This window comes from Protomyctophum bolini, assembly GCF_963924005.1.
Source record: "Protomyctophum bolini genome assembly, chromosome: 11".
Classification (NCBI taxonomy): Eukaryota; Metazoa; Chordata; class Actinopteri; order Myctophiformes; family Myctophidae; genus Protomyctophum; species Protomyctophum bolini.
This window is the reverse complement of record NC_137872.1, coordinates 28786297-28811191: the sequence shown is the minus strand read 5'-3', so window position 1 is coordinate 28811191 and position 24895 is coordinate 28786297. Positions and strand designations below refer to the sequence as shown.

Here is a 24895-nt window from a genome sequence, read left to right as displayed (position 1 = left end):
TCATGCAGAGAAGAACAAACAACCCTCAAAGTAACAAATGCTAAAGAACACTGAACAGCAAGTGAACATCGCAATTATTATGCGCGAGTCCGGGGGTGCAAAATGCCAAAGACTAATATAATAACGGCTCTCCAGAGATGCAGTTGTACAACTACCCTCTAACTCCTCTCGGTAATCTTAGCCGCCACGTACTCAATGTGCACCCGGTTAACCACAGGAACCCCGGAGTCCATATTCCGGAACTCAAGCTCACAATAGGTTGCAAAATGAACAAGAGATAATGGGGCCCTGTTTTTGTCAGTGCATTACCCCTTATCCCTAAACCTCTTTGTCTTTTGTACTATTTTGAAAATCATTTTTGAATTGTTCAAATCTACAAGCTCAAAACGTAGATCTGCAGCTAGTATAGTATAGTCAAAATAGTAAAAAAAAAAAAGAAAAAAAAGGCAAAGGCAAAGAAGTTGAGAGATAAGGGGTAATGCACTGACAAAAATAGGGCCCTTGGTGTAGAGGGAAATGAAAGTCCTAAATGTATAGAGATTCAGTGGTTACACTTAAAGCCTCTATACGTAGTGAAACAGACCTACTTTGCCACTGTCCTCGCAGGTGTCCTCGTTTCCTTCTACAACAAATCACTTCGCCAGAAATAGCCGATCAACTCAAGCTCACAACTCGTCTGTGAGCTTCATGTGGTTCGGCTATTTCTGGAAAACGTATAGGGTTCATTCATAGTTAATTCCCATCACGTGCACTCACAGATACAACACAACATGCATGTTGCTCATCATGCACCCCTTGCCCCAATCTCACCATAACACACACCGCCTGCCCCAGAAGCCATGCCCTGCCTCAGACCATGAACGTATCTGACGGGGCAGGAAGAGCCAACCATCACAATTCTGTGGTGGTTGGTTGGCCACAAAGGCCCCAAGGAAATTGGGGCCTTTGGAGCCAGAAACTCCCAACGAAACAGTCTTTCCACCGAGGTATGAAATAACCAATCCGTGCGTTGCAAATACTGTGCCTGTAAATTGTGAATATAGTAAATTGTTCTCATAGTGGATTAGAACCTCACAGCTGTTCTGCCCAGCCATGAAATGTCACTGCACTAGCTCTGGGTGTCCTACAGCAGCGATGCCCAACCTGTGGGCCGGGGCCAAATAATAATTGGCAAAATACAAAGATTTTTTATGATAATATTTTTTTATGATAATATAACATTAAAAAAAAATTATATATATATATATATATATATATATATATATATATATATATATATATATATATATATATATAAATTTACATGGTATTTTCTTTTCTTAAAAACATTGAAAAATGTGTTTTCATTGTGTTACTTATAAATAATAACTGTCCTGCCGGGGCATAATAGATTGATCATTAAATATACATGCTCGGAGAATGTGCGCGGCCCTCCCATCTGACTGCCGTGTTGAGTGGTCAGTTAGGTGGGCCCACTGGGCCGTGTTAAGCGGTCAGTTGGGTGGGCCCACTGGGCCGTGAACGCTTTTGAGATGTTCAAGTGATCCAGAAAAGGTTGGGAAATGCCGTCCTAAAGAGAAAAGGATTAGAGAGAAAGACAGAACGACAGGGAGCGAAAGAGAAAATAAGAGAGAGAGAGGGAGAGAGAGAGAGAGAGAGAGAGAGAGGGGGGGGTCTTAACAGCCAATTAACTTCCGCTTGATCTGGAGGTTGTTGTGAGGGCCACCCTGGGAACCATTACTGCATGGACGGAGAACATTAACCACAATCACTTTTAATTAAAGACCCACGCTCTTTATTCCTATATCCTTCCCTCGTTCCTTTTCTCCCTTCCCTCACTGTTCCATTCCCTAAATGATCATTATCTGCAAACCCCAGTTTGAAAAAAAAATATATGATTTTAATTAGATATAACAGCACAAAAATGATGAAGGAACCAAGGAGTACAGTACATTACGTTGTTCAATGGTTGGATGCTGTGGACTATAAATAAATAATAGAGGTGTAAACACGCACGCACGCATAAACGCACTCACTCACGCACGCTTGCGCGCTCACACGCATACTGTATATACAGTACATTATAGTATTTATTCTTCACGTGTGTTAGTCATACTGTAACATGGAGGGGCAGCAGTGGATCAGGAGGTAGAGGAACATGGAGGCTCCCCCATAGTTAGTGTCAAAGTGTCCTTGAGCCCCTAATTACTCCTGATGAGCAGCTTGGTGCCTTGCATGGTTTCCTCCACCATCAGTGTATGAATGTGTGTGTGAATGTAATGAATGTAATGAATATGTGTGCGAATGGGTGAATGTAATGCACAATCCTTGTAAAGCGGTGCTATATAAATGCACCATTTATGGAGGCTACACTGTTGAACTGGCTATAAGGAAGTTAGCTGTTGAAACACAAATATCAATACCTAATGTTTGTTCCAGAATGATTGTGATATTATCAATTCATATCATCAGCAATATTTGTAAGCAGTTTTGCTTACTTTTATTATTGACCAAGGGTTTCTTATACATGTCATGACAATATGTGCGTGCATGCGTGCGTGCGTGCGTGCGCTTGGCAGATACGGTTTGTGTGACACCAGTATGATACGTGACAATACACAGCACACCCTGGTTTAATGCCAGAACAGTCAAGTGTCTGCTTGTCTATTGTTTACACAATTACATCCTCAGCTCCACCAATTAAGCCTAATTTTAACACTTGTACAACACTGTTGCCCACGTCAATTTGCCAAAAATAACTGCTTCTAGTTAAAAACCTGACACATCGAATCAGGCTTTAGAAATTAGTCAGCATGGTGTTGATCCAAAACTCTACAATATACAAATGAGCACCACGCTTGTCACATGCATGCACGGAGCAAGTTCTGTCAGGAAACTCAGTGCAGTTATTGGCGGCCATCCATTAATTGGGCTTTTGCAGCGGTGGAAAAAGTTGCCTTACTGAAGTAAAAGTATCAATACTGCACATACTACTTGAGTAAAAGTACAAAAGTATTATCATCAAAATGTGCTTAAAGTACCGCAAGTAAAAGTACTCATTATATAGATATATTTGTAGCGCCCTGAGAGATAATGCTTTGAATGGGTATCTGTGGTGAGTGACTGTGTAACAGCCCCGCCCCCGGGCCCTCTGGAGTGACGGGCCGGGGTGGAACGACAGCCCCCCCCCCCCCCCCTGCACCACCTACAATAAACAGTCAAATCCATGACAAATCCAAAGTTCATTTAACACCAACAGTGTAAGATTTGCCCTGTACATTCTTTACACTTTGGGATAAAGCTGTCCTTTCAGGGATTCGAAGTCCCAGGTCTGCCACACGGGAGACAACATTTCAACCAGTGAGCGAAGCCCGGAAAACGCCCTTGAGCAGCACCGTTACCGCGTTTTGACCTTTACGCAATACCATTTGACCGTCAACCGCTAATGTTCCTACCCGAACACAATGGTTTCAAAATAGAAGAGCAGGGGGAGACCACCTCCCACACAGATTTGTACAAAAAATAACATTACATTACAAGTACCTATTTTGAGAGGAAATAGTAAAATGGTGCATGACATGTCCTTCTTTCTCCTTCATTCTTCATGATGGAGCGAGGTGGGAGAGTGGCCTGATTATATGCATGGCTTAGCGCAGTTTGACCTGAGACTGAAAATAGGCTGCTCTCTCTGGAGGGAGACAACTCCATAACTTTTGTGTCATCACGGGCAATTTGGAAGGAATTTTACAAAGTCAAGACACTGACTTGCCTGAACGTTTCCCCCCCCCTGTTAACCACGGTGAACCCTAATAGCGTTCCTATTCTGGGCATGTCATAATAAGCGGCCATTCGGAAAAGAATAGCCAGTCTATACCGAGCTCTTGGCGCGTTTTGTACATCCCTTGTTTTCGGCAAAGAGATTTGGTGTCGAGGGAAAATAAGGGGACCAAGTACAGGCCCCTGGGGGACCACCATGCAGTCAACTGAAGTATAATAGGGTTTAAGTGATTAACCCCACCTGTTCTCCTCCCTCACAGACATTACAGTACACTGTTGATTCGGTTCATAAAGCACAATATCTGAGATCCTCCAGACACTCGGTGAACCGTCCTGAACCACAAAATATGAAAGACAAGACATGACTTGCATCACATTCTTACACACACACACACACACACACACACACACACACACACACACACACACACACACACACACACACACACACACACACACACACACACACACACACACACACACACACACACACACACACACACACACACACACACACACACACACACAATTCAATAGTGGCAGCCAACAGGACAGATTGCCTTCTAATCTTCATTCAACTGAAAATGCAGTGTGCATCCATCGGGAGATGATTTGGAGCAAGACCAAGCCTCAGGCACCTCCATTACAGTGCGTATAAAGGTGCATGGCTACATTTACAGTCTGTGAATAAAATATGAACTGAGACAGCAGTTTAAATAGGATCAATACACACAGCCTCTGGCATCAGCAACCATGCTTGCTTGCCTTATCAGACAAAAAATATCAACTTCTACTTGTGTTACAGAAATTGACAAATCACCTGCAGGTTAGGACTCTAATTCAATTATGAGAGGTAACATGAAAGGGCAAGAAGTAGGTCTTTGTACAAGGTGACCCAGAAATAGTCATAGTTTCCATTTGTCCATTAATATCCTCACGTGGGTTGCATCATGTCATGTCTTTATAAGAATTCATGAATATGATTGGAAATCAAATAACTCAACCAACCAAAACCAACATGTACATTTCTTTCTCCATTCAATAAGGCAATACCTACGTAGACCTAAATTAAGTGTGTTCGACACATGAGTTAGTGAATTCTGAATTGGATGCTGCAGCTCAAAATAAAGATGGGGTTGCAGCCAGGTAAGGGATCCGTGCTGACAGCGTTTCGCAGCAGTACAGCATAGCGTTAACGGGACCTCGCTGAGGTACTGCTTCTCCTGGGGAGTGTCTATAATGAGTTCTGTCAGGCAAGCAGAGAGCAGCGCATTGCTGCCCAGCCCAGCCGGAGGAGAGGCATGGCCCATCTGTCAAGCAGAGACGATAAGCCCGGAGCCATCCAGAAACAAATTGCCCAGCTCCCCCCCTGTGAAGCCTCGAAAGGCAGCCGTGGGCACGGGCAAACCAGGAAGACACCGCTGATTCCTATATAGCGCTGAAAGACAAGGAGGTAGAGGAGCCAGATATCTAGCACATTAATCCATGCAGATGGTGCTGATGGCCGTCGATTGCTCAGCAGCGGCATATGTACACTGAAACTACTAAACGTATCAACAAAAAAAAAGAAGACAACAACCAACCTCAGAAGAGAAGGCACTTTCTATGCCTTAGGTGAGAATGTTTAGGGACTGCAGGCTAGTCTTCTCTTTTTCCCTATATCTCATCCACTGGCGTCCAAGAGATAGTCGCGGTTGACAGAACTTTACCTCCAGGCAAACCTAAATGAGCTCCTATAACTTGTAATATGTTGTTTTTCTTTCATGGATTTCATGTATCATGGATATATCGTTATGATAATGTTAAAGCACAGCTTGAAAGGACTTTCTGAGGGATATATTTTTACAGGACTGCAGGCCGAGTCTAAAAACACCTTCAAAATACTTAGTTTTCTGAAAACCGTCAAATATTTATTCAAAAAATAAATAAATAAATAAAATACATTGTGTTTAAGCTTGTAGATCGGCTATTTTTGCCACGAGACACCATCATACAATGAAGTATGAATCAGGCTTTACAGTCAGTAAACGTCATTATCAACAAACAGTACCTGATATGCAAAATGAGAAAAAGAGGTTGCGCATCAGCAATGGTTTCCAGTGGAGTGCTAGACCCAAACTCCAGTATACATCAAAAGGTAGGAATTTAAAAAATCCCCAAAAGGTAGCACATACAAAATAAATAAGCGTTCCTATTTGGTGTATGCCAATAAAAAAGTGGAAATGTGAGTACTTTGTCCGCTATTTATTAAAGAAATTGAATGTGCTACCTTTTGGGGAAGTACCTGATATGCCTCGCTGGCGTTACAAAACAAACAAACTCAATCGAGCTTGCCAGGTGGTGACAGACAGTCAGAGGATCTGTGACTCTGGGCAGAAACTACAAATGTCTTTCCTGTCAATATAAAATGCAAGATCCTTAAGGCGTTAAGAATCCTAGTGGAGTGACACCCGGTGGGGTTCAGATGAGGTTCATTTCTGTAGCAAATTGTGGAAGTGACATAAACTGCAACATCATTTTTTACATGAATAAATATTACGCTGGTCAACTCAGCAGAGCGTCTCACAGCCATCACGCCAACTGTGACAACTCATTATAAATTGATTAGCTGTGGTGGGGTTTGCCTGGCTTGTGGGATCTTAGAGGAATAAGACAGTGGTAGACAGCAGAAAACAACACGGGGCAGAGGTTACCTACTAATTTTATCTCCAGAGCCGAGGAGATGACAGAGACAAAAATACTAACTCACACATGCACAATGGCTGACATGGAGGCAGTCATCAGACAGCTTACGAGTCTATTATGAGAAATTAAATTGTAGTAGTTGTAGATCTTAATATAATTTAATAAATTAACACTGTCAGCACACAAACACAGATTACTCTTTACAATTAACGGCTCCTTCTCATAGAGGCAAATATATTATCAACAGAGATTCTAGTTTAGTGGGAGACAGTATGGATAAATTGCACGACCTCGTAAGCACATTATTTTGTATGCTATTACATTTATTGTTATGCAAATTAACTCAAGCTAGGCAAATTGTAATCGTGGCAAGACACAGTAAATGACCTTTTGTCACTCTTTTGTCATGGAATGACCCACCATTGTCAAACTCAAGTCTATCTTTAAACAAAATGCCTCTTTCTCTGCACAGACCGTGTTCAGTTTCTTTGTTTTAGTGTTTTCGATTAACATACATAATTTGAATTCTGCTTTCAGGCGTGTGTCTACTAGGCGCAATTAAAACTCTTAATGGAAATGTGTACTTGTTATGCTGTCTTTTCAAGTCCTGGCTGTAGGCTGAAAATCTAATCTCTGTACTATTTAAACTATGCAGCCAGGGAATATGAGACAGCATGTGTCCTTGTGTTCCTTGTGCTAAAATGCAGATATAAAAGGCAATGCTTAGGAACAAACATGGCCCTAAAAGACCTCCTACTGAGACGTTTAACATTGCAATAATGCTTATTAGATCACACACTAAACTAAACTATCTAGAGACCGACTGTTGAGTCTGTGGCTGACAAAAAGAGCAATAGTGATAGTCCTAATTTTATTAAACTAACTGTAAAACACATGTGAAAACATTGTGGCTGCGAACTATGTACTTATATTAAGGATGTGGCAAGGTTAGGGTTAATTACCAATAGAAGCTTTTTAAAAAGCCTACATTCTCAATCACTGGAAAATGAACGAGCTAATTTTGAACAACCTGGGCTGTAACTATTTCAAATCAGCCTTATGCCTCAGCGTCACTTGCAGAATAATTGCTTGTGAGTGCTGAGATTAATCTACACAGGCACATCTGCAGGACTTAATTTACGGCTTACATTCAACGTGCCTCATGGATTCATTAGACTCATTTCATTTTCAAACCTCTATAGGCTGGAGCATATGTGTCACTAAGCACATGTGAGGAAACAGCATCGTAAAAGGGTGGATAAGAAGCCAAGAAAACGCGCAAAAATGTTAGCCTCCACAACACATTTTCCCCACAATGTTTGCATATTTGGACACGTACAGTACATGTCAAATATGTTTAAAATACATTTCTCCCAGAAAAATGCATGCACGAGTGCTATAAATTGTGTCTGTCCTCCTCAATCTCATGTGTTTGTGTTTCCAGTGAGGCAGTTGGTATCAAATGTATCAAACCAGTGCCAGAGTAGACAGAAAAGATCTACTGAGGAGATGACAACACAATAAACAACATGTCCCCCGCAGCTCTCTCTCTCTATCTCTCTCTCTGCCTTCCATTATGTCTTATCTCGTTCATGTCTTAAAACTTTTAATGGAGGCGAGCAGCCGGGCTAAGATACTGTGTCGACAAATGGGGTGCAAAAGAGGAGAAGTGTCGTCCTCTGCCAAACAGCGAGCGTCTGGATTTCTGACTTGCTCTCGGGCCTGTGAGAGGACAGGCTGTCCACACTCCACACGCGTTCGCTGAAGGGAAAACAGCCGCGAGGGGCAAATTGACGCATCATTGTGAGGAGCAGTTTTGCCCTTTTTGTTGTCTTCTTCACCCACTTTCCTCAAAGCGCTGGCCTGCCTACAGTACTGGACACAGTAAAGCCTTACAGGTACATTTTGACTAAAGATGGAGCCCGAAAATCGGGTCCGAAATGAAACAACACGGGAGCCGTCAGCTGCTGCACCGGAACAACCATCCTGCTCTTCCACCCAAGGCATGTTGTGCTTGCTGCCCAAACAAGACGTTGCCATAAGTTATTAATCCAATTCATAATAATACGTTTGGGAAACTCAAATGTCCCTGCCATAGAGTTATAATACTGTATCTCCCGCAGATCGATTGAATAGTGACGTATTCAATGTGCAACTTCTCAGTCTATCGTTGCCGAAAAGGCAGAGCTACAAGCGTCTCCTTGTCTTAACATAAAATGTAATTGTAAACCAAAAATAAAATAAAATGATATGTAACTCAACTGAGGCAAACTGAGGTAAACCCTGCCAGGGGGATTATCACACACCACCCAGCCTGCACACACTACCTGTCTGTCAAACCAGACGAGGGTCCAGTACTTAAAGTTTACAACAGGTATGGATAGTTGAAAAGAGTTAATTTAAAGTTGAATACAGAAGGGATCTACTGATCTTGTTTGGGGATATATGGATACCCGCATGTGCAAATCTGGCGGGACTCAAAACCCAAACAGTATTCCTAAATTCCGATTTAGTTTTGAATGTATGCGAGCAGAGAGGAAAAATGGAGTGTGTGTACGGCGGATGGTGGAGGGGGGGCTGATGGCTGAGCTGGTGGGGCCACGTGTTGTAATTGTGAATCCTCTCAGCGTGCGTTAGTGTGGTGGGTCTCTGGCGTCTGCCTGCATGGCGATAAGGAGAGGAAAGCAATCACTGGCCCCAACTTGCCACCCTGCTGCCTCTCACCTCTGCTACTCAGGTGCGTTGCTCACATACAGTAGCAGCTTTGTGTGTTGTAGGCTAGCCACCTCTGCAGAGCTGATGCCTTGGGGAGGAAATGAGAGGGAGGATATACCAAGGCCAGGGTCTCTCACTGATAATGTGAAATGCACGTCATCTATGCAACTAATGGAACTAAGTTTATCACCAACAGAGGTCAAGGACACGCGGCCCGTCTGGGAGAAGCTCCTCTGACTCTCTGGAGAGTGTTTCTCATTAGTTTCACACCAGCAGAGGATTACAGCATGAATCCTTTGGATAAATCTGCACTCATCACAGGTAGGGGAGGGGGGAGGAGGTGGGGGGGGGGGGGGGGGGGGGAATCATCTGCTGCAGTCAACCGGCGCACCTCCTGAATTACTGAATTATTCATTTCCTGTTTACGGAAGGCGACAGGTGCGCGACCTCCCTGAAAACTGGCCTGGCTTCCTGGGAGAAATGGTGACAAGGGAGGAGGAGAGGAGGGGTGGATACATGACTCTAGGGGTGGGTACGCGAATGCTCTATATGGGGGGGGGGCGATAGGACTCGGAAAAGGATGTAGAAGAAAGCATCATACTGCATCTGTACACAGAACAATCTGGGTGTTCAAATTCTATTTTTTTAGCCCCTCCTATGCCCAGCTTTCTAGGTTTGTGTAAATACAATCATTGGCTTGTGATTGACTGATCACCGCATAGCGATGATTTGATTGAGTGAGCAAAGTACATATTGAAGATAAATAAACCTAATATAAAAATCACACCCGTGTGAAGTGAGGGGAGCTCTTGTCGTCGTACATCCAATAAATCATCAAGATCATGGTGGACAAAAAGCTGTATGGATGGCCTAGCGCCGCTCAAAAGTGAGGGCAGGAAATTGAAGACGGAAAAGTGAAGACGCAAATTGTGATTGGCCAGAATGAGATGATATAATATAGCATCTCATTCTGGCCAATCACAATTATATTATGATGATGTATGATGATAAAAGCGCCCCTCACTTCACACGGGTGTGATTTTTACCTTTATCTCTGAGTTCACAGAGTATTTTGCTGTGTCACCTTGAGGCACCTCCCCTTGCATAGCGCCAAGACTAGAATGGATTATAGTTATGTAGCCGGGACGGGATCAGCACGTAATTCCGACGGAGCATTAGTCCGACATGTGGGAACCACTCGAACATGTGCTTGTGGTTATGGTTAGGTTAAGGTTTGAGGTAGGTTGTCGTTTGTCGGACCAATGACTAGTCTGAACTAAGTACTGCACCGCAGGGAATAATGAAAGAACTTAGGGTTGTATGGTAAGATAGCAGATGGGATATTTGAGACAAATAGAACCATGGGTTAAACAAAGCATAGGTCATGTGCGTGGCTGGCCTGGAAGGTGACCAGACGGTTACATGGAGCACAGTGCACGGGGAGGGGGTTGGCTGAGACAAGCTGAGGCTGCTCACGAGCTGAGTGGCATTTACTGTAACCTTTCCCGTGGCTTTTAACAACTGGTGGAGATTTAAAAAAAGAAAGAAACACGCATTTGCTGTGACCCACAGCAAAGCAGGAGAATTACAAGCACATCTCTCCACAGTCCTAACCAAACAAAAGCCTATAGTACATCAAAGCCCAGTACATCACTCTGCATGGCCTGCGAAGTCAAAAACGAACTACACCTCATCTCTGGTGGGTGTGTCAGTGTGTCAGTCAACCAGTGAAAAGCTTTACAACTTTAGCACGAGGCAACGAAGAAGATTGTGGGCGAGCACAGCAACAAGAGATGAGAACAAACTCTTGCATCTAAAGCAAAGCAAAAAGCAGACAAACGACAAAACACCAAAAGCTAAATATACGAAAGATAAATGTAGAACTGGCAGATATGAACTGATGACTGATGCTTTTTTACGCTTGTCAAACACGCAGGCACCCTGTGGGGTTTGTTTAGTTCAACACGGACGGAATACCAAACTGAATCACTGGAATTCAATCTGGTGCACTCAGCCTGAACAATGGACCCTGACACCTGGTAGCCCAGGAATGAGCCACCCGTCCTCTCACTGTCTCACACACACACACACACACACACACACACACACACACACACACACACACACACACACACACACACACACACACACACACACACACACACACACACACACACACACACACACACACACACACACACACACACACACACACACACACACACACACACACACACACACACCATACAGATAAACAAACAATGAATGAAAGAAAGACAGAAACAGACAGACACACACAGATTCTCTACAGAATGATGCATGTTCTCCACCTTCCAGCAGCGGGAGGAAAGAGACAGACACTTCTTCCCTTCGGCCAACTCCTGGTTCACATGAAATAACAAACGGCTGAATGATATAGTGAGCTGTCCCTTGTGGTTGCGGAGGGGGAATGGAACCAGCTATCTGAGACAGCAGCGACAAATGTCCTATCTCTATAACGGCACTCTCTCTCTCTGTCTCTCTCTCTCTCGCTCGTTGCACGCAGTCTGGCGTGCACTATGGAGACCTTGGCGGATCTCAACCACAGATTAATCCCAATTGTAAGTCACTGAAGCGCTCTCAAGCGTCAAAGTGTACAACTTACAGGGAGAGCACACGGGAGTAGGGGGGTTAGTGTAGGAGGGATGAGCCAATAATGATAAAAAAGTACAGAGTACTGGGGTCGCAGTGTGGATGGACGGACATCTGAGCACCCAGTGAAATCCTTGGTGTTCATTTATCCATTTTTACATTCTCAGAATTCAATTAACAATTTTGCTGTGCAGGGTCATAATATGAAATGCACACAAGGCGTTAAGGCCTTCATTATGTGTAATCTTGAATGAACAGACTGTTGTGGGCTGTCACTAATTCATTGACAATATTAGCCTGAGAGTCATTGTCCATCTCCAAGGATTGAAAAATAAACACTTTTTTTTACTGTCTAAGCAAGAACACACAAACAAAAGCCCAAGTTGTAAAGAAGTGAGATTCTACAGAGCAATGAGCATATATATAATATGCATATATAAGTTATCTGGAGAAATATGTTAATAATGTGCTAATAATGAATGAGACAAAACAAGTAAAATAATTCACCAGTGTGGCTGAGACAAGTCCATGATAGCAAAATAACTATATTGTTCATAAGACAGAATCTATTAGTTTGATTTACCTGTTATTGGCTGGATTTCACATACTATAATAAAGTCTTCATCCTGTATACATATCTCTCTATCTCTAATGTAACTGAAGTTTTACAAGCCATTCATGATTTTTGGCCCTTCTCTAATAATATAGAGCGATCGCTCCAGTCTCCATATGGGTTTGGACTGTCTGGTTTGTCCCAGTCCCCAGAGACAAAGAGGATTTAGCCTTAATCTGACCTTAACAACAGCGGACTCCACAGTCTACACACAACAGCACTCCAGAGAATAGGACTAATCAAGACAGTGAGAATTAAACAAGCAACAGATCACCTCTAATAGGATCAGTCCCCTGATTGACCGAGTGAGGGAGAAAGAAAGAAAGAAAGAAAGAAAGAAAGAAAGAAAGAAAGAAAGAAAGAAAGAAAGAAAGATGGAGGGGGGCAGCTTGATTATAACATAACAAGTGTTTACATGCAATGATTTCTGGGTCTCCAGGGAGACCAGACCAGTTGCTTGTGGCTGGTGACCACACTGGGATCAATGGGGACCACCTGCTGCCATCTGCAAGGGATACCACCGGTGCTTTTGCCGCCCTCCTCACCTCCACCGCTCTGCACAACTATTATCACAACACCGTCATTAATCTCTAGCCAGTGACAGTACCCACCAGTGCTCAATTGACTGCAGCCACTCAATTATCCACAACACAGGCAGCTCACACCCTCAACCACACAACACATCTGCTAAAAATAGTGCATATGATTATAATTGTACAGAGACTTGGGCGTGAGTACAAAAAGGCATGGATGCGACTCTTGAGGCGACGAAATGGATCTGATTGTAATCGAGAACAAACGTCGGATTTGATTGCGATAATGAGCAAATGGTTTTAACAGGTGGAAGTGCGGCTGGGGAGGTGCACGTTCACAATCCCTCCTCATTAGCAGGCTAATGAATTCACTCTCTCTTCGTTGCTAAATGGTTTGACAAATCCCTGCAAAGTAACAGTCGGAGCGGAGCAGGGAGCTATAAAAGATGCAGAGTTGCTCGTACATCATCATTCTCATTGACTCCAGTCTTGGAAATTCCACAAAGATCACCCCGAATGGATTCATTGGCCTCAAGCTATAACAAACCAAGTCAATGATACCAGAGCATGTTGGGGAAGGTGTGGGGGACAATTTAGGTACACAATGGATCAGAAGCTTTATGAGTTGCGTTCATATGCCCCCAGTGATCATCTGCTGCAGCAGCGGCGCAGGGCAGAGGTACAGGATGGGAGACCGGACATCCAGGGCACCGTGATGCAGGGACAGAGGAACGAGCCAGACAGACACATCTAGCTTGTCTTGTACGTCTCACTCCTCCTGCTTTGCAGAGAAACTAAATGAGCTGGAACGCCTCCTGTGGACCTGAACGCTGTGGGAGCACACATCTCCAACCAGAGCAGCTCACACAGTGGAGAGGCAGTACGAACAACCATTAGCATGGTCCGCTTCACCACCCCGCACGCGCACACGCACACACACACACACACACACACACACACACACACACACACACACACACACACACACACACACACACACAGCAGGATGAAACAATATGAGATCACACTTGAGAGAGAGAGAAGGCGTTGGAATTGGAGAGGGACAAAGAGTGTGAGAGAGAGAGAGAGAGAGAGAGAGAGAGTACATGCATGCTTGGCTTGCGCATGTACAAATGGATTTTGAATTGTGTGGAATATTGCAGAAAATTCCTGGCATTCGAAAATGCCATGAATTCCAGTGGCAGCTGAGGTTGCACTATAGCAGAGAATTGTACACTGGTAGTCAAACGCTGACCAAAATGAACACATTATTTCACTGATGTTGTGACATTTGCGGCATCAAAAGGCCAATCGATATATTTGTCGTGTGGGAGGGAAAATGCAAGTGGCAACATTTGACCGGGGCTTACAGTACACTGAGTCTAATACAGACCAGTCTAATCTCTGCAAGCCTGGCAACAAATCCTCTTCATAGTTCTAATCAATTCCTTAGACACTATCCTGTCTAACATATGCAGTATACGCATGCACACACGCACACGCACACGCACACACACACACACACACACACACACACACACACACACACACACACACACACACAGGGATCTGCAATGATTAGCTTGCCATATACTTAATCACTCCATATTAGAGGCACATTATCACACTTTGTGTGATAATTTGCAACCACAGAAATGTCACATCGAAATGATCACAGGCCTCAGAAGGAAGCAAAGCCCTCCTAGACAAAATGTATTCTATATTTACCACTGTAGACTCCCACCAGTCTCACACAAAGGTGAAACAAACAAAACACTCGCACAAGACGGACAGATATAAGTACTCACATAATTCTGTATGCAAACCTGGGTGTACACCCACACACCTATAGACAGTAAGAATGCATGTTCACACAGTGCACACTCATAACGTGTGCTCGCACGTGCACACACACACACACACACACACACACACACACACACACACACACACACACACACACACACACACACACACACACACACACACACACACACACACACACACACACACACACACACACACACACACACACACACACACACACACACACACGCACGCACTAGGGTGGGGGGGAAAGCCTATCTGCTTTGGATAAAAGACATCCCTTATCAGTTTCCTCATAGAGAAGCAGGGAATGAAGGCATTTACTCAAATGAAAGAGGCAGCTTTTGGAGATAAGCTGAGAGAGACGGAGCTCAACTAAAGCCTTCAGATTGGACTGCGCCTACTGAGAGAAAGGAGAGATAGAAATGGTGTAGGAGGAGATGAAGCGATGACTGGATGGATGGATGGACGGCCGGACGGACGGATGAACAGACCATCAGACATAGTATGAATGATTGATGGACAGAGGCATAGCCGGCTAGATGGATATTTGATTTATTGGTAAACGGATGATGTAGTCTCTTATCATGTTCTTTGTATGTGTCGAGAGGTATAGTGTGTATGTGTTCTATTACTTATATAAAGCATATTAAAATTATGTGTTGTTCGCAAACGCACCTTTGCGTGCGTGCGTGCGTGCGTGCCTAAGCACCTTCTGTCTATCCCTGTGCTCACAGCTGGCCCTGTCTACATACTGAGCTGGCACATCTTCTCTGCAGCGCTGCATGGCTGTGAACCTCGCTAGGATAACCCACTTCAAAGAGTCCCATTGTCACACGCTAATGTGGCGAATGGCAGCCTGCACCGCAGAAAGCAGCACACGCAGAGACTCGATAGTCCCTCTGGGCCCCTACGAGATGAGTGGGGGTGGGGGCAGGGTAGAGGGAGAGAGAGGGAGAGAGAGAGAGAGATTGGTTTGCTCACAAAACATCGCTGTGCCAACATTAATCATGTAGTCTCTCATAAAATCATTAGAGCTGATCATACCCGCATCTCCACTGTGGCTCAATACAGTCTTAAAGTAAGCAGGGAAGACGTTAGCTTCTGTCGGAGGAGCGAGCGAACGCACAAACAAAACACACACACACGCGCGTACATACACTCACACACACACACACACACACACACACAGAGACACAGACACAGACACAGACACAGACACAGACACACACACACACACACACACACACACACACACACACACACACACACACACACACACACACACACACACACACACACACACACACACACACACACACACACACACCTTTTGTAGTGCAAACTAGTAAATACATACACGGGAAATGAGAGTAGCAAGCTATAGGTAAATATTGCATGCTTTACACATTTAATATTGTATATATTAATGTATTGTTACCAAAAAAACAAAAAACAAACATGTTTTATACATTGCTGTTTGCCATTTGATTTATGTAAATTTTGCATCATTATTTTTGGATACATGTGACTTTCACTGCATTTCAAAGAGAAATATTGTAATTTTGACTCAAATATAGTCTAAACAGCAGATCTACAAGCTCACAACACAGCGTGATGTGGCACATCGTGAGCTTGTAAATCTGCTAATTTCACTAATATTATTTCATATCTTTGGAAAATCTTTGAATTTTGTCAAAATGTTAATACAGCAACGCATTGATGTGAAAAAGCACTGGGGTGGAGTACTCTGTCCGCACCACTGCCAATCGGTATGAATAATGTTAAGAGCAGTGGGCCGTTAAAGGACTCCTGAGATGGTGAAGCAAGCAATAGAGGTTTAGGGGTGAGCAGCCAAGCGGCTAACAAAGCCGAGAACACAGAGACATGTCATTAGAGCTGGAACCCTGCGTGTACCATCATTTACACACTGTAGCTGCACTCTATTATATGCATTGGGCCCAGGAGTATCGCCGCCGGCCCCTGGGTTCTTGATGGCCGACGTTGACTGTAAAATCAATGGCCTTCGTCGCCGTCACTCTCTGAGCCTGTGACCAATAATACAATCACACCCGTGTGAACTGAGCTCAACAAGAACTGCTGGCTGGCTGCAGGTATATATGTTCACAGAGAAGATTGTGTGCACATCTCAATGCCTATGTTCAGGAATCAGGCCAGGTGCTGGATGTCAGGCATCAAGGCAAACATCAAGGAAAAGGAATAACATCCGCAGACTTACTTTATTTTAAGGCAACCAATTGGAACGTTCAGGCAAATAGAGCCTAGAGAAAAAAAAAGACCTAGACGGTCCAAACGTTGCACTTTGTTGCCTTAAAATAAAGTACGTCTTGGAGCTCTACAGACAGACAGGCAGTCATTGGAGCGGTTAGGCACTGCTCAAAAAGAGAGCGACATGGCAGAGCAAGTGGAACACGCCATAGTTGTCCACCTAAATAATTTTCCTTTTTCTCAGCTCTACTTTATTCCCATTATCTTTCAATCTGTCTGGCTCTCTCTCTGTCTCTGTCTCTCTCTCTGTCTCTCTCTGTGTGTGTGTCTCTCTCTCTCTCTCTCTCTCTTTCTCTCTCTCTCTCTCATTCACTCTGTGTGTATAAGTATATCTGCTATTATGTCTCTCTTGCTCTTCATTATCTATAGTATGTTTCTTCTCATCCGGGAGTCTATCTATTCTAAAAGCCTTTTACTCTCTCTCTCTCTCTCTCTCTCTCTCTCTCTCTCTCTCCTCTAAGTCAAGGTGAGAGAGTCAAGTGGAGGACTAGTTGGCCACTTCGCCTCAAAGCAGCGTGGCTGCAGGAGACTGATGAATTCACGCACGCATGCACGCACGCACGCACGCACGCACGCACGCACGCACGCACCGTGGAAGGTGCTGTGTTGCCGTTGAATCCATCAAGACCTCCATCCTTAGCCTGAATGTCCAGGGAAGGGGGGTGGGGGGTGTGTATGTGAGGGGGTGGGGGGTGAGTATGTGAGGGGGTGGGGGGTGTGTAGTGAGGGGGTGGGGGGTGTGTATGTGAGGGGGTGGGGGGTGTGTAGTGAGGGGGTGGGGGGTGAGTATGTGAGGGGGTGGGGGGTTAAATGGTGAGGTTTTGATGCTGAGCGCCATACGGGGCCATTTCTCATGTTGTCAGGACCCCTGCCGGGCTCTGCATATGCCTACAGCACCCAGCAGCACAGAAGCACATCAAGCTGCAGCAGGCAGGCCAATCAAACCCACGCTGACACTTCCACGAAATGACTTGCGCCGTCATTCACACGGGGCCCGGGGGGGGGGGAGGGGGGGCTGACACGGGGACAGACATGCACAAAAACCATATGGATACCGCACGCGCGTCGCGCACTAAAGCATGTGCACGGCACCATGAGCCATTCACAGATGGCCGTATTAAGACAACATATTTGCATGGCCATGGGCTATTTATTTTGCTCTTACATCATGACACCCCTTCGAGTGTGACGTAAGCGTACAATGGACAAAGAGCGAAATGGCCAATGGGCAAAATGGCCGCATAACATACACAGATCAATCAATAAAGAAAAGATCCCCATGAATATCAATGGGGGAGTCGGGGGAGTTAGGGGTTTGGTTGGGGGCAGAGGGTAATGGGGTAATGCTTCAGTGACTGCATTGACTAATGACCTCTGGCCTTGGCCGACCTTTGACCTATGTGGAAGGGCCTGCAGCTTCAGGTAGATAGGGAGGGAGGTGCGATCGTTAAAGGAGTCCATTCTGGTCTCCACCATGCCCCCATGCACTGCTGAGTGGCCCCTCCCTGTATGCCTGCAAGAACCAATAACCGACTTATAACCAAATAATCACAATGTTGTTTCTTATCAAGGAATAGACTCGAAAAACCTTTCATAGATTGTATTATATTTGACTAAATCGATTAGTCTAAACCAATTAGTCTAATTAACCCCTCCACTCTGTATTAGTCTCTAATTCATTGTACAAATGGTGGTGTACAAAAACTAGTGAAAATAGACAATCTATACAAGCTCACAACAACGCATTGCATCACGACACGTTGTGAGCTTGTAGATCGTCTATGTTCACTATTTTAAGAAAAACTAAATTGTAATCGAGGCAAACGTTTGACACAATCGTGATATTGATATGAAGTCATAACGCCCAGTCCTATCCTATTCAACACACACCATAGCCAGTCACACAAGAAACCCCAAACCTGATGAGACAACACTCAGATCCTTTTACAAATGTGGAACGACACGGTATTCCTTGGAGAAGGAGATAGTAGATGAAGGAGGGGAAGAAGTTTGCTGCTGTCATATCTCCAAGTTTCAAATATATTTATTTATAATATATTTTATATTTTTTAACGTTTTTTCTACTCCATCACACAAGTGTGTCAATTCAATTCAATTCAAGATGAGAAAACATACGTTTACATTGCCAAAGCAGAAGGTCAGAATCTTCAATAGATCAATTTCTATGTACCAAGATCACTCGATGCAGGTATATAGTTGCATGAATATACACAATGATTAGTCTTTAGTCACACACATTAGTCTTTGTGTCACACAAAACTAGTGAAAATATTATATGCTGCATGAAAAGATTCTATTTTCACAACAACAGCGTGTCCACACGACAGCAACGATTTGTAAAATGTTGTGTTTAGAGTCGCCAAAGACACAATGTCTGTCTGTCTGTCTGTCTGTCTGTCTGTCTGTCTGTCTGTCTGTCTGTCTGTGCGTGCGTGCGTATAGAAGTAGAGCTGGAGTGCTGCCACCATTCTGGTCCATGAGGGATGAAAGAGGAGACAGGATGCCCAGAAAATACATCCATCATGACGTCTCATCGTGCCACTCTCTCACTTGGCATACCTGCACGCACACGCACACACACACGCACACGCACACGCACACGCACACGCACACGCACACGCACACGCACACACACACACTGTGCACACTGCACAACAATACACACAAAGTCATCCATTTAAGAGACAGCCAGTCTCATATGTGCACCACTGCAATGACCAAAAAAGTAAAAAATAAATAAACACAACTATAGCATAAAAACACACAAACACCCAGAGGGAAGCTATATCGTTCGCCTTCCTCCCATTTGTGCTGACGGTGAGGCACTGAGGCAGTGTGTGTGTGTGTGTGTGTGTGTGTGTGTGTGTGTGTGTGTGTGTGTGTGTGTGCAGTCAGTGGGAAGTGGACCGATGCTCTCCAGTCTCTGCCTAACGCAACTGCCCTTTCATTAGCCTACAGATTTACCGCCCCATCCACCTGCATGACCACTTCAAACAGACGAGCAATTACTCCCCTCTGCCTGCATGGGAGACCCTCTAGTCTTAGGTGTGTGTGGGCGCCGGCGGTGCTATGAGTATCTATTCTTAACAACTTCAGCCCCATTTGTACGTCGTCATATACGACAGTATCTTCCAGAAATAGTGAAAACAGCCGTTTGACGCATTGTGAGCTTGTATATCGGCTATTTTTCCTATTTCTGGTGGTGGTTCTACTCTATTGAGCGCTATGCGGTATATCTCTGCTTATCGCATCAAGTCACGTGTGGGCCATGTGTTATCTCAATGTAGCCATCTGTTTGTTATAAAAATGAAGATTCTCTGGAGACGGAGAGGAGAATCTGCTGTGTAACGCCAAGGTGCATTCCAGTCATACAATATGACAACTGCTTCAGTCAAGATATTAATTTGATTCCCTCACAGCCCTGGCTTGGCCAGTGTGTGGCCTGAGCACTGCCCGTTGATCCAGCGCTTGGCCATAAACGCTGTAACCTTAACCCTGTGTAATTAGTACTGATCTAGTCTGGGAACCCTGTGTGTGCCGAGATTAACCCTATCTTTCCCCCCCCCCCCCGCCGTGGCCCCCGCATGATCGTGCGGATAAGAGCTGCGGAGAGGAAGAAGAATGGAGCCGACTCCCAGAGGGACTGCTCTGTAATCAGCCCTCCCACAGCCCACAGCCTGGGAGGGGGGAACGGACAGCAGGGCAGGGTGGCTCTGAGGGATGGGTGGAGGACTGCAGCGGGCAGGGACAAGGTCACAGAGTCCCCCGACCACCCCCCCACGCACCACCCATCCCACCCACCTCTGTCTTGGCATCGCCCTCAGTGGGAATGCAGACCCTTATACGAGTCCATTAGATTTGTACACTGCACCTTGGATTTTACTGGGCAATTGCCCTCATCTTGGTAAACACCAGAGACGGATGCAGCCGCCAAGTCATGGCGTGAATCCCCCACGCAGCACCCATACGTTAGGGTGCGACCCACCACTCCCCAATACCTAAAGCATCTTAAAGCAGCTGTGGGAGCTCCCCTATGGAGACACGAAGAGTCTCTGTTGTGTCTCCATAGGGAACCACTGCTTGTCTCATCAAATTATTGGCTTAGGAATGCAACAACAAAAATATATCCTTGTGGTGGGTAATCGATTAGAAAAAAAGTCATTTTAGGGGTGAACCATCCCTTTAAAACAACGCAGTGACTGAGGTGGACTCTCGGCGGCCTTATAGTTTTTTAATGCCCACTTGATGGTGGAGCCGCGCTCCTTTTACAAGCTGACTGATCGTACAGGGACTGTTGACAACACAGGACTGAGACGACATTCTGAGCTCAGAGAGCCGATGATGAAGCTGCTGGTGCTCTGCACGCATCCATCTCCACTAGTGTTGCTGAGGGGAACGCGCATTAGGAGGAGAAATAAATATCTGGAGAAATGCTAATGTGGCAGCCATTTGCATGAGTCATTGGCCCGTGCACTGAAACCATTTTAAGAGCGTTGGGGATCTTCTCACAGCATCCCCACAATCTTCAGTCAAAGAGAAATCCATCACACCCAGGGGCCTCCTGCGTGCGTGTTTGTGTGTGTGTGTGTGTGTGTGTGTGTGTGTGTGTGTGTGTGTGTGTGTGTGTGTGTGTGTGTGTGTGTGTGTGTGTGTGTCTCTCTCTCGCTGGCTGCTTGTCTTTGTGTCTGTGTATATAGGGCCTATTACATCCAAGTCAGTAAACAAGACTATCGATTTATTGCCATTTGTTCCATATTGGCTTATATCATCTTTATGTGTTCTACACAATCTCTCTTTGTCTCCCTCTCTCTCTACCTTTTCCTTGTGGTGGAAAACAGGGCTCAAAGCCCAATCCATGCAATGAAAAGGTGATGTCATATATTGAAGAGATGGAGTTGGGATTCTGGCAAGGACACTGGGAAATAGCTGTAAATAAATGTACAGTACACGTATGTACATTGGACTGCTTAATGTAGGACCACTTTAGTACATATAATGTAGTACTGATTTAGTACAAAGTAATGATTTACATAGGACTGTTTTAGTCCATACTGATTTAGGACATAGGACTGACTTAGTATACAATTTAGTTTAGGTTTAGTACTGAAATGCCAATTTCTTTCTCACACATTCAAGATTTTTCAAAAATGTAAAAAAAAGATATTGATGTACAAGCTCTCAGCGTGGCAGGAAGTGACACGCTGTGAGCTTGTACATCTGCTAAAGAAGATGTACACATTCAACGTGCTGTTAGAAATTAAACATTCACAATGCGCAGGCATTACTGTAGTTAGATCGATAATAACAAGCCAGAAGTGGAATTAGCCATTTAGGCCTATATTATATTATGGAAGACATTTAGAATATTTTTCCCATCTTCTTTGCAGTAGACCGAATCAGGGAGATTACAGCTGATAACATGGTGTCCAAGCAGCAGACTAATGTCATTTGGTAATTTCCGCAAGAATCAAGGGAATTAATTTAATGAATAGAAAGCAATGGACAGTTAATTCAGAGTGACCATTATATAACAAACTGTATTATTCTATGGTGTGCTCTCAGACATAGAAAATCAATGAAAAGGAAAATGCATACCGGTAGATTATAGGTCTACTGTATATAACAGTTTCCAAAACCAATGTGAATTGCTTTTACAGTTAATATTGGTCTACATAAAATAAGGTATAGGCCTACGTATACTGTGTGAACACACGCAGGCATGCGCGCGCACACACGCACGCACACACACACACACACACACACATGCACACACACACACACACACACACACACACACACCCCTGTGTCTTTTTAGCGTACTATCACATTCACAGCTATCACTTCACTGGCATACCAGGCATAGCATGACCCAAAATCATATACAAACATGTCCACCCAAATGTATGCTCAGAGTCAGGATGTTCTGAATTATTTAAAACGTCAAACCATGACATTTTTCATTGAATCAATGACAATGACATTGAATGATAAATGAATATAAGTCTGTATTTAAAACAATCAAAACTATGCCGGTCACGTTACGGACTTAAGGCCAAGTATGAACAGGCATGATCTATTTCACCAAATGCGCAGTTGGTAGGGTAGATTGTTATGTTGTGCAAAACTAAGGGAATGAACTTCAAGAGGACAAAGACTTGTGAGCCCAGAACTTGACACTTGTGCACTGCAGACGCGCAATTTCGGGATAGGAATTGTTCTTCTAAAAATCATAATTGTTTTATCAGTAGACTCGATGTAGCCTTACATCTACAGACGATGATGTTGTTGTGTATGGTTATTCTGAACAGTATATTTTAAATCACATCACAGACACACGCTAACATATCGCTGTCTTCGATGCAGAAATGCAAATCATTAATTAGCCCAGCTGAAATATGTTAAACATTAATCACTCACTCAATCAACTCCACACGCAGCCTGCGTTGTGTGTGTGTGTGCGCGCGGCTGTGTTTTGAGTGAATACGGAGACAGGACAACGCGCTGCCTGCGCCGGTGGAGCGGCCACATCATCATCGTCATCATCACCACCACCACCGGTACTCCGCTGTGCACAAAGGTGTTCAACACTCACCGATCAGCATCGCCGGTCCAGGACCGAACAAGCTTCGCTCCAGCTCGGCGTTTCACAGCGCGTAAATGTTTACGCGATATCCCCAGAGGAAACACAGGACATGCAAGAAAGACGCCCTGGTAGGCTACTGCCAACTGCACTCTGGAGTCAAATAAACCCAAATCTTAAAAAGAAAAAAAGAAAAGAAAAGAAAAAAGAAAAGAAATCCCGATCCTCTCCTCTCCTCAGTCTCTGTAACTCTTTTCTTTGAAATCCTTCCGACGCTGGTGACAAATCCCGATGGATCTCTCAGTTCCTACTTCCTATAACTCACGAAAAAACGATTCACAATATCCTCAATTAAAATCCTATTCCTCTCCTGCTCCGCGTGGCCCGAAGGTGGCTGGAATGGGTTGGAGAGGAGGGGGTGTAATTGCCTCTCTCTCGCGCGCACTCTCTCTCCTCTCCCCCCTCAGCCCTCTCTCTCCCCCCCCCCCCTCTCTCTCTCTCTCTCCCTCCTTCTCTCTCTCCCTCCTTCTCTCCTTCTCTCTCTCTCTCTCTCTCTCTCTCTCTCTCTCTCTCTCTCCCCTAAGCTCAGTTGGTCGACGTTTAACCTGAATGGACAGCACAGATGGCAAAATTAGCCTGTATTTTTCACAGTCTTCATCTCCCCTGCAATTTGTTAGGCAACCTCCCCCTGCTGGGTGCCTTGGCACACATGTCAAGGGGTTCCACAGGTCAGGAGATACTCAGGACCATAATGGACATGTGTCAGTCAGTCACTGTCAGTTTCATGCAGTCAGTGTGCTGTCAGAAGTGCTGTCAGTGCTGTATAAGAAGCCAATACTGGATGGCGACGTGGGTGGAGAGACTGAGAGAGAAGGCAACAAAGTGCAGAAGAAAAACCTAAGAAGACCTTTGGTTTAGAAGAGGCGAAATATTGAGTGAATCATCATGGCACAAAAATAATGTATTTTCTGAAAGGGAGAGATGAGGATGGTTCTTCACACAGCTTGCTCTGTAAAGTGGGGGGTGAATGCAGTGTAGGTACATGTGTCGTCAAGACAGCTGTCATTGTGTGTGTGCGCGCGCGCGCGCGCGCGCGTGTGTGTGTGTGTGTGTGTGTGTGTGTGTGTGAGCGTGTGCGTGCGTGTGAGTGATGGTTTTTCGCAGTCCTCTGTGTTATAATATTTCCACTGCTTTGAATGGTTTTTGTGAAGCTGACACATTCTG

General features: G+C 44.6%; 1 protein-coding gene across 2 annotated transcripts in view; it reads right to left on the bottom strand.

Annotated features, from left to right (window-relative positions):
• The window catches only part of znf385c (zinc finger protein 385C), a 145896-nt gene that overhangs the window by 34195 nt on the left and 86806 nt on the right, over positions 1-24895 (bottom strand). The window contains exon 1 of one of the 2 annotated variants that reach the window (XM_080776190.1): positions 23684-23925. The exons of the other annotated variant lie outside the window; for it this stretch is intronic. Coding sequence (XP_080632316.1) covers positions 23684-23693 — 10 coding nt within the window. The 5' untranslated portion in view covers positions 23694-23925. Of the gene's footprint in view, positions 1-23683; positions 23926-24895 lie in introns of those variants that run through there. 2 annotated transcript variants of the gene reach the window in all.